Genomic DNA, 11,059 nt, shown 5'->3' on the forward strand with positions numbered 1-11,059 from the left:
AGGCAGAAAATTTTATAAAGACCCCCTAGTCCACAAAAGTCTCAAATATCATGACTGTAATAAAACAGTATTAAGTTGAGAAACCTGACAATCACTCATGAAAATGTCTGTCCCAGCAGTGCCCTGGGAGCCGATGCTGGTCAGCACAGGCTGTCACAACTCCACTAGAGTGGACAGCTATGCGGATGGCTGCTGTGTGAATGGAGGGAATGCAGCAAGCAACCCCACAGTGCCCTCTTCCACACTTCTGTGATGCTTGCTTCTTACTGCAAATGAAAAGACCAGGGTTTTGCTTCTACCCCCAGGAAGGGAAAGTGCTGACTGTCACGCCAACATGGGTGTTTACCGTCTGCATGACAGTTACTCTTCTTACAGCAGGCACTTGTTCCAAGCAGTAACTTGTTACATGAACCTAACATGACTGATCTACCTACAGGCACATTTCCAGCCTTGGTTTCCCTGCACACAGAGGTGTCTTTATCACAGGCAATCTTAGTCCTTGGTGTCTGTGTCCCCCAGCTCCTGCATTGGTAATGTGTACTGTTAGAAAGAGAAGAAACAGACCAACAAACAGAGACTATTCAAAAATAAAATTTATTAAAGTGTATTTGTTTTTAATTCCCAAAGCTTCTTAAAACCATCTTTTCATTGAGCCCATGAGGTACTTGAACACAGACATTATATAGTATGTAGCAGTGATTGTCGTGTGTGTGTGTGTGTGTGTTTCACTGTGTATCTGAGGCTGACCTGGAACTCTTTGTATCCCAGGTTGGCCTCAAAGTCACAATCTCCTGCCTCAGCCTCCAAGATACTGAAGATTACAGGTCTATGTTCCCATTCCAGTAGTAACTTTTCTCTGTAAAGTGAAAAGGCTCAAATATCTGGAGTACACTTAACTCTTAAAATGATCTAGCTTTGGTTTGACTGCTATTGCACCCTCAGTCAGTACCCAGCCCCTAGCACACCCCTGCTGAGTCAGTATTAAAGTGACTGACTCATATTTCCTACAAGATCATTAGGAGTTAGCAGTCAGTAAAAATAAGGGAGGGGCGGTCAGCTCTGTTAGCAGATGCTGTTCTCTGTGGTGCATACAAGAGGCTCAGGCAATACCCTGATCACTTCCCCTTTGCAGGCAGTGCTGGCAGACAGTAAGAGCTCATCTGCACAGAAGACAAGCCCACAGCCTCAGTAACAGTCCTGGCTCTGTGTCGTTAATCAGCATCAGTCCTCCCTCAAGAAGGGAAGACAGGTCTCAACAGACACTGCCATCCATCCTAAATACATTGAGTTCATTAGAAATTTTGTTTTGTATGAATGTGCAAAATTGCCAACCAGGAGTTGAAAATGAAAAGCTTGTTTTGTCAATGACAATCCCTGTGTTCCAAGGCAAAAGGGTGAGAACAAGGAGCTGGCATGGTCCATTCCCCAAAGACTGGCGATGACCCTGACATAAGGCACAAATCAGAAGAGGACATCCAGGTTCCATGGCCTTTATCACTGAAGCTCTTTGGAAAACTTTTAATTTGCAGTCAGAGATCTGTGTCACAGGCTGGCCACCCTACCTCCAGCTTCCGGTCTCTCCATGTTCCCTTTGGTCACAGCTACTTGCTTAAGGCACTACAGGAGGCCTGGGCCCTATATAGGCTGGGGAGGGAGGTAGCTTCAGTGGCTTCTAAGCTCCAGGGACCATTTGCTGGCTTCATCTCAGAGTCACCAGGAACTGGGAAAAAGGTAAGCAATGGCCATCGTAAGGAAAAGCCGCTGGAAGTGCAATGCCTGGAACAGAGGCCCAGCTCTCTCCAGCCCTCAGCACTGCACATCTCTGGCCCACTAAGTCATGTTGAGAAGTGGGTAGGCTAGGTAGTAGCCCACAGCCGACCCCAGGACCACACCGAGGAAAATCCAGGTATTGTAGGACATGACAGCCAGCATCACAAAGTAGCCAATTACTACCTGAATGACATGGACTAGTGACTGGCCAAAGTAACACAAAAACCACCTAGACATAAAAAGAGAAACAAATTAGATGAATAGGAATGAGCAGATGTGTCTTACTGGGGAGAAAAGGCCCAAGTCACAGCATAACATTTAGCTCTAAGCTTCCTGCTATCCTAGGCAAAAGGGGAAACCATTATGGTTTATGTCGTCAATTTTGTCTGATAAGGGATAAGAGGAAATCACTGGGAAGGCAGTGTCTCTCCCCTAAATTGAATGGGAGGTGAGGCAGCAATGAAAAGAACAGGGACTTTGGTGCCTGTTAAGTCTCTGAACCTTTTTGAGTCCTGACTTTCTTATCAGTAAAACACAGAGAGCTCCCTCACAAAGTGGTTATGGGGGCGTGAAGCATCCAGGCAAGGTTGCTGGTGATGTAGCAGGCAGGCTTGTTAAGCATACGTGAGGTTGCAGAGAGGGCTGGCTGGGGCCTGTAAATGGTTGCCTGATCAGAGTGGGACCAGAGCACAAGAAAGGATGCCTCCCTCTCCCACCAACTTGGGATACCAGGCTGATGGCAGTTCTTGCTTCAGCAAACCTGCAGATCTTCTAGGTTTGAAAGCCTGGTGAGACCTATGGGAAGACCAGGTGCCCATGCCTGCTGTTTAACAGAGGTCTGCAGTACAGGTTTGATGTCCCCTGCAGAGATCTTAGGATCCTCCCAGGAGGCTAACTGATAGATAGCTTTGGTCCAGACACCATAGACCCAGGATCTAGTTCTTCTTACTAAATACTTCCTGGAGCCCAAATTCTCTTTCTGTGCATAGGGCTAAAGTTCTTTGGGTGAACCCAACCACTTCTCATGCTGAGGGTGAGTGCTCTGGCCTTCCTTCCACCTAGGATCTGTACCTGAGGCGGGTCCTATTGTCTGAAGTTGATCTGGAGCCTGTAGAATCCTGGTCTGGTTCCAAGATGAGCTGCTGGCTGGTGGTAGTAGGCAGGCTCTCCAGAGTCTTGTGGAGCAACTTGGCTTTGCCAACCTTGATGCCCTCATACAATACAGCCAGGAGCAAGACTACCAGCACTGAGAGAGCCATGCCTGTGAAGAGTTGAAAAGTCTGTTTTGGTGCACACATCCTGTATGGTGACTACAGATAATGACAGTGTGCCACATTTCAACAAAGCTAGGAAGGGGTTTTACATGTTCATCATGAACAAATGATAAAGGTTTGAAGAGACAGATGGACTAGCCCTGACTTGAAAGCACACAACCTGTACATGTACTGAAACATCACAAAGCACCATTTAGGATGGACAGTTTTTGCTAATTCAAAATAAATACACTGGTCAGGTGTGGTGGCGTGTGCATTTAATGCCTGCGCTTGAGAGGCAGAGGCAGGTGGATCTCTGAGGAGAAGGAGAGAAGAGGAGGAAGGAAGGAAGAAGAAAAAGGAGGAAGAAGAGAAGGGAGGAAGAAGGGAAGGGGAAGAGGAGGAAGAACAGCAGCAGCCACTGCCAAGCATGGGCACAAGCTTGTATTCCCAGTGCTGAGGGAGCAGACACAACCAGATTCATGGGCTCGCTGGCTAGCCCAACCTAGCTTGTAGAGGCAAGCCAGCTAGAACCCGTGTCTCAAAAACAACAAAAATGTCATGTGATAAATGATAGCCAAGGTTGTCCTCTGACATGCATATGCACATGTAAGCAAATCTACTTCCACACATAAGTACACATGCACATTTGTGCAAGTGCATATAAACAAAGAAGCAAGCTGGATGTTGGACACAGCATGTATGTAATTGCAGGTCCTCTGATGACTAAGGCAGATAAACTGCAAGTTCAGGGCTGCCCTGGACTACAGAGTGGATTCTAGACCATTCTAAACTTAGTGAGACTGTATCTCAAAATGTAAAAAGGCCTGGAAACAGAGTGCTTGCCCAACACAAGTGAGGTCCAAGGCTTGGTCTGCAGTGCCCCAGAACAAGAAAACCAAGTTGTAGATCTGGCCAGGCAAACACTGCTTCTCCTCTGGACACTTCCCAGGAGGCAGGAGAGCCCATTCCCCATGCCTCTGAATCTACTCCAGCCACCTGTCTCTTCTTCCTCACCTTCATTAGGCTCAGACCTTCATCATCTTATAGGTTTATCCCCATATACCCTACCCACACCCTCCTTCCATCATGGGATGGGAGCCATGTTCCTTCCCTTTAGCCTAGAAGAGTCAAAGGGTCAGTCCCTTAAGGCTAGGATAATGCTATGTAACTTCCAGCTTAAGTTTTATGTGAGTGTGTGTGTGTGTGTGCGTGTGCGTGTGCGTGTGCGTGTGCGTGTGTGTGTGTGTGTGTGTGTCTATGTATGTATCTGTTCATATGTGCATGTGTGTGTGAGAGTGTGCATGCTGCAAGATATTTGGTCACACTATGAATCCCAAAATTGTGTTATTTACTGCAAAAACCTGTTTCTAGTTGTGGTGTGGCTCAGCCCTAGCACACAGCTTTAATCCTAGAGCTTTCTGTTTATTATAAACAGGATTAAATAAAGTCAACCTTAGGTCAAGAGGTGGGGCAAGCAACCAGTTGACAGGGAGTGAATATAGGAAAAACCATAGAGAGTAAGAGGAAGTCAGGAGGATGGATAGAAGGGAAGTGAGAGGGACATCAGTTTGAGGTGTTTTTGAGAGGTCTTGGAGGAGTTTCCTTTTGAGATGACGGCTATGGAAGAAGGTCAGCTGGGTGCTTTCGCTGCCTCTCTGAGCTAGCAGGTGTTCACCCCAGCATCTGGCTCCCAAGTCTTCATTGCCAAACTGGAATTACTGAGATTTTGTTAGAAACGTGTGTAGAGGCTGGGGTCAACACTAGGTGAGCTCTTCTATTGCTCGCTACCTTGCTTTTGATACTGGACCTCTTGTTGAAGCTAAAATAAGATGTCTGGGTAGCAAGCCCCAGGAATCCTCCTGCCTCTAACTCTTCAATGCTAGGATTATGGGTGCATGCTGCCACGCCCACCTTCTATATAGCTGTTGGGCATCAAATTTGGTATTCATGCTTTTCAGCAAGCTCTTTACCGGCTGAGCCATCTCCCCAGCCCCTAGGGTAGGTTTTTAAAAATCTCCTGCATTTCACCTGTGTTCTCTTAGGATACCTACTCTTAGAAGGTAGCCATTCTGCTATGAGGAAGCCTAGGCTACTGGGGGTGCCACTGTGAGGCTCAGACTCGAGACCCAGCTGAGGTTGTAGTTCACAACCAGTACAAGGCATGAAACACTCTCAAGAAGACTGTATCCAGCCACTGTCTGGCTCCACTGTATGAGGCCCTGAGTGCAGACCCCTTAGTTAGCACAAGTCAACCCACAGAATCTTGGGGAGATACTAACCAGTGTTCTACCCCACTGCTTAGTCTGCAGGGGTAGCTGGACAATGGTCACCCACTGAAGGGAAGGGCTCATCTGCCATGACAGGCGTCTGACCGATTTCTAGCTTGTTTTCGAATGATAAATGCAAACTTCTAGCTCACTGTGCCTTGTTTGTCCACAGAAAATAAAGAGAACCCAGGTTCTCTGCTGCCTGGATGATAAGTTTGCCAAACTACAAGTCTGATGTTCCCAATTCTTACCTGTAGGGCTGTGGACTCTCCAGAAATCAAAGAGAAGTACGGCCTCATCTGAGAAGATGAAATGCATCTGAAAGAGATGAGGCTCTCCATCACAGGATGCTCGGACACAGAGATCTCACTTCCCAATGTTCTTCAGCAGCTGCCTTCAGGAAACTCCTGGGGCTACAGGGCTCACAGGCTGGAAAGGTCATTAGAAACCGTATGGAAGAGGAGGGGCTTGCCCAGGTGGCTCAGGAACTGAGCCCTGCTCCATGGGGAGTCTGATGACACAGTATCCTTGGGTCATGAGGAGATATCCCCTCAGGTCCTCCAAACTCAATAGAAAGCCCGAGGCCAAGCCTTAAACACTGGCTCAGCTCTTTTGTTCAGTTCTGGAACACATTCCCAGAGTGAGCAGGGAGTGCTTTTTGTCCTTGTGAACCTGGACAGATGTGTCAGAGTTTGTCAGACAGGACTAAGGGCAGATGTCTCCTATCTGTTCACCACACATCCACTTATTCACTAGACTCTTTGCTGACCCCAGTCTGTGGCCAGCATTAAAAAGATGGGGGAGAGGGTGAAGCACTTGCCCTGAATATGTGAGGCCCTAGCTTCAACCCCTAGTACAATAATAATAACAACAACAACAATAGGAACACACTGACTCAGCCCAACTCCCACTCCCTCTCCGTGTCTCATCTTTGGATAAGAAAAGGGAACCCTGAGAGGGAAAGGGATAAAAGACCCTGGAGCTCTCAGTGAGTGTTCCAGGGGAGAGAACTTGGAGAGAAAAGGTGGGTTCTCAGAAAGGCTGTGGCATTTTGGACTGAGGCTCGTTTCCATGGGCAAGCAGATGGACAAGCAGATTAGGTTAGCTTCAGCTTTGCCTGGAAACTGCCATTGAGCATCCTGGCCACCTGGGAGTGAGAGACACAAACTTGTTTGCAGGTGACAGCTGTAAGTCACAAATCATACACATCTACCCTTTCCTTCTCTCCCCTTCTCAAGAAGTAGGATCAAAGGAGATAATAAAGAACAGTAGGATGAACAGTAGGCGTTCACAGCTCACGTCCCAGCACTGGGAAGGCTGAGCCGCTGCACTGTTGTGAATTCAAGGCCACTTGGTTCCATAAAGAGTTCCAGAAACGCCAGGCAGTGGTGGCGCAGCACTTGGGAGGCAGAGGCAGGCAGATTTCTGAGTTCGAGGCCAGCCTGGTCTACAGAGTGAGGTCCAGGACAGCCAGGCTTACACAGAGAAACCCTGTCTTGAAAAACAAAAAAAACAAAAAACAAAAACAAAAAATAGAGTTCCAGGATGTGGAGGTTTAACTGAGGACTGCTCTTATAGGCTCATATATGTGAATGCTTAGGCTTCAGGGAGCGGCATGACTTGAGAAGGATAAGGCCTTGTTGGAGGAAATGTGTCTGTGGGCTTTGAGGTTTCAAGAGCCCACACCAGGCCCAGTGTGTGTGTGTGTGTGTGTGTGTGTGTGTGTGTGAGAGAGAGAGAGAGAGAGAGAGAGAGAGAGAGAGAGAGAGAGAGAGAGAGAGAACACCTCACTATGTATTGGAACTTGCTATGTAGACAAGATCCACTTGCTTTTGTCTCCCAAGTGCTTCAATTAAAGGCATGCACCACCTTATCTGGCCAAAATACTATTTTTATTTTAACTATGTGTATAAGTATGTGTCTCTGTGTGTATTTTGTTTGTGAGTTCAGTGCCCACTGAGGACAGAAGAGGATGCCACATCTTCCTGGAGCCAGAGTTACAGCCAGTTGTGAGCTGCCCGAGGGTGACACAGGTTCTGGGAAACAGTCCTCTGTAAGAGCAGTACACAGTCCTAACTGCTGAACTAGTTATCCAGGCCATTTTGTTGTGTTTTAGTCAAGGTCTTGTGTAGCCCAGGATGGCCTTGACATGAGAACAATTCTGAACTTCTGACCTTCCTAATTTTACTCTCTGAGTGCTGGGATCAGAAAGCACCACCACACTTAGATTCTGTGGCCCTGGGGATCAGATCTATGGCTTTGTGTGTGCTAAACAAGCACTCGGCCAACTGAGTCCCTGACTGTTAGTTTTAATATTTCTAAAAGATGTGAAAATAGAAGAGACAAGGCCCTGCTGGGAGAAGAGAATGGGAGACGCTGTGAAAGGAGGAAACCACAGGTGGGAAGATCCCCGAGCAAGCGCCATGGCGATGTTCGGGACTTTCAAAGGATAAAGAAATGAAGCAAATAGAACCATGGTATCCGAAGACAGGGGAGAAAAGCCAGTGCTCAAGACTACAGCTGAAAAACAAGATGCAAAACTGGAGTGCAAAACAGGTGTACACAGGCCCGGTTCCACATACACAGAGCCAACTACAGGTGAGCCACTGAGTGCAGAGACTGCCAAGCCCCACACCACCCAAGTAGCTTAGTGAAGGACATCATGTTCCCTTAAGACCCCAGGGCGTAACTAAAAATACTTGTGCCTACTTAGACCTGTCAATCAGAACCTAGGAGAAGAGCCAAGTGATCTTAAGATGGCCCATTTGAGGAAAGGGTTCTGATACTCACTCTGCACGGTACAGGGGCAAACATAGGGGCAAAGCCAAGTGGACAGAACTCAGACAGATTCCGAAACTGTACATCCTGTGTCTGCCTTCCTCTTCTGACAGAAAGAGCCACACAGCAAACTCCTATGGAGCTCAGTCTCCCCATCTGTAGAATGAGGACTGAGCCCCAGGAAGATCTTCCCTTGGTCTGGCTTTACTTTCTCAGATCCCTGAGAACTTGATGCTGAGAGGCTCCCACTGTGAGCTTGACTCCTACACTGAAGCACAAAAAAGGACAAAAGAAGATAGAAAAAAGGCCTATGTCTCTATTTGTGAGTAGAGAGGAATGTCTCATCCATGAGTGTTCTATTCCCCATGTTCAGACTTGTCCCCTGCAGACCTGGAAACAGGAATGGCTGTCCTACTCCACACACATGCCTTTCAGTTCTGAAAGGGGTCTGACTTGTGTCAGCAACACAGCTGTGCTTGCACTAGAGCTAAACCCCTGAAGACCCTAGACCTTCAGAGGTCTGATTGAATAGCACCCCCACACAGGCCTCCGTCTTCTGAGGCCCTGCATAGGCTTGAGCCATGTTTAGCTCCCATCCGGTTTATCCCCCAACCCAACATCTCTGCTATTGCCAGACACTTAACAGAGCCTTTGTTTACAGGCCCATGCATTCAGCGTCACAGAACTTTCTAGCTAGCATTTTAGCTTCAAACTGTAGTACGTTCGATAAGCACTCTGGGTGTTTCTGAGGCAAGTGTCTATAGGGGTATGCCTGGAGAAATGGTCTGAATCACCATGTCTCCTGTCTACTAGCAGGTACTGGCCCTGGAAATTATGTAACAATGTGGAGATATAAGTAAGTAGTCACTTCAGAATCATGTTGAGAAATGAGTACTTTATCTCCCTAGTATGAAAGCAGCACTTGGCAAATATAAATAGCCAAAATAGTACCAAATAGGAAATACGTTTGAGTTCTACCATCCTGAGGTATCTCGCTAATGGCCTGGGGAAATGCTCACAAAAGAATATTATGGTGAAGCAAACAATCAGGCATAAAACTCCATGTACACTGTGGGTGCCTTCATCATCCTGCAGGAGAGACCTCCGGCACAGTCTCTGCCAGGCGGAGGTTGTGCCCAGCACTCCTTCACCCAGTCGGGCTGGTAAAGCACTTGGCATGAATGGAATGTCTTAGGTAGCTCATTTGGTCACTGGGAGTTTCCACAACTCATTTTATCCTATCATGCTTGGGTCCAGGCCAACCACCCCAGGAGAAAAACAACAAGAACACGACAGCAAAAAAGCCAACACCATTTGCATCCACAGAAGGACCTACAGACAGTTCTCTCAACCAGTCTCTCTTATGCTAGTTTTCAGGCTGAGACCAATGAGAGAAGGCTGGGAGCATCTGAACTGCTTAGCAGGGGAGTGGGGGACAGACAGGGACAGGAGGGAACAGGAGCAGGGAGGCCTAGTGATGACCTGGGGACAAAGCCACCTGTGGGAGGAGAGGCAACTGGTTGGGACAGCTGGGAAGCAGGAACAGGAGGCAGCTGGCAGGTCAGACTGCAGGGTGTCCTCAACTAGGAGCGCCCATAAGGAACGATTCCACTTCTTACCAAGTTCAAAACTCCTAGCCCCTGCCCTTCCTCTCTTCTGTATTTTGGCTCAACAAAAGGATTCGAAATCAGCACATCCAGACTTAAGGAAGGGACATCAGCTGGCAGGTCCTGCGGTGAGATATACAAGGGCAGAACCCCACTGGGGATAAATCTGCCTCTCCAGCAGTTTTTTGGTGCTTTTATGCAGGGCCGCACCTCACAGAGGAGGGACCGTGGCCAAGGAGAGAACCAGTCACAGGACTTGGTTTCTTTTCTTTCATTTGTGGCTAAATTTAAAGAAAAGTGCCTTCTTTTTTAACCAGACACCAGAAAAGGATGAAGGCCTATGTGGTGCTGTTGACTGCCCGGGGACCTTTGTTAAGGGCTTCCTATCCATTTCCTGTACTAGAGGATCTGCAGGAGGTGGGACGCCTCTCCACCAAACAACCTGGGTAGGTTTCCTGTCGTACATTCAGACACCCTTTGTGAGATGAAGAAACTGAGAGGATTTCCCCAGAGAGCAGAGTCTTGCAAACTGTCAATTCTGTCCCAAGAGGAACCTCACCAGGAAAAGACGTCTGTTGAAAACCGTACTTTCAGATTCAGATTCCGAGGGTAGGATTGGGAGGTGGGGGAGTAACTAGGTCCATGTTAAAGAAACAGTCCCAGGAACCTACCCAGGACGGGCCGAGCCGTGTGTGTGTGTGTGTGTGTGTGTGTGTGTGTGTGTGTGTGTGTGTGTGTGTGTGTGTGTGTGTGAAGGGACGGGGGACAGCTGTCCTCACTCTCCGCGCCCACCTGCAGCGTCCCAGATGGAACTGGCCTGGCTGTAGTGATTGACTCCTACCTAGCAGCGGGGACAAACTTCCAGAGCCACAGCTAGCTCTACCAGCCACGCTCCCCAGCCCTACTCCTGCTGTGACAGCGTCGCTGACACATCCCCCTCTCCACCCCGGGGTCGGGGGCTGCGAAGATCTCCGGGGTACCGCCCAGCCCGCCCACCTTCGTCCCCTCAGCCGCGCGACGCAGACTCACTGGCATGGTGAGCACCCTAGACGGCCGCCCGGGTCGCGTCAGTCCGATCGCCGCTCGGGACTCAGCTCGGGACTCCACTCCAGACTCGACTTGTACCGCAGCTGCTACCGCGCCCTGGCCATGAGAGTCATGTGACCCCGGTGAGTTGGCGCGCGGACGCCTGGGAGTTGTGGTCCTCCCTCGCGCGCCATCCCACCGCCCAGGCCACGCCCACTGCGGGGGACACCCCCCGCCCCCCCCCCCCCCCCCAAAACCCCTGGGTGCAGGCTGCCCTGAGGAGATGTCTCTGAAATCCCCAGCGGGCCCCTGCAACCTGCAATTGACCTTGCCTTGGCAATTAGCATGAAAATGT

At 48.9% G+C, this 11,059-nt stretch overlaps 1 protein-coding gene across 2 annotated transcripts; it reads right to left on the reverse strand.

Annotated features, from left to right (window-relative positions):
- Window positions 1–575: 575 nt before the first annotated feature.
- Window positions 576–10,839, reverse strand: Slc31a2 (solute carrier family 31 member 2). Of its 2 annotated transcripts, none has more exons than XM_034503910.2 (4): window positions 10,708–10,839; window positions 5,545–5,611; window positions 2,842–3,031; window positions 576–1,999 (listed from the first exon to the last, which is right to left on the reverse strand). In XM_034503910.2, exons 1-4 carry the CDS (start codon window positions 10,711–10,713, stop codon window positions 1,831–1,833), a joined length of 432 nt encoding a protein of 143 aa, XP_034359801.1. In that variant the 5' UTR covers window positions 10,714–10,839; the 3' UTR covers window positions 576–1,830. The 2 variants fall into 2 exon arrangements, with proteins under 2 accessions (XP_034359801.1, XP_076790975.1); XM_076934860.1 differs by having other exon boundaries at window positions 1,676–1,999; window positions 5,545–5,722.
- Window positions 10,840–11,059: the final 220 nt, after the last annotated feature.

The sequence above is a fragment of the Arvicanthis niloticus genome, chromosome 5 (genome assembly GCF_011762505.2).
Source record: "Arvicanthis niloticus isolate mArvNil1 chromosome 5, mArvNil1.pat.X, whole genome shotgun sequence".
In the NCBI taxonomy this organism is placed as follows: Eukaryota; Metazoa; Chordata; class Mammalia; order Rodentia; family Muridae; genus Arvicanthis; species Arvicanthis niloticus.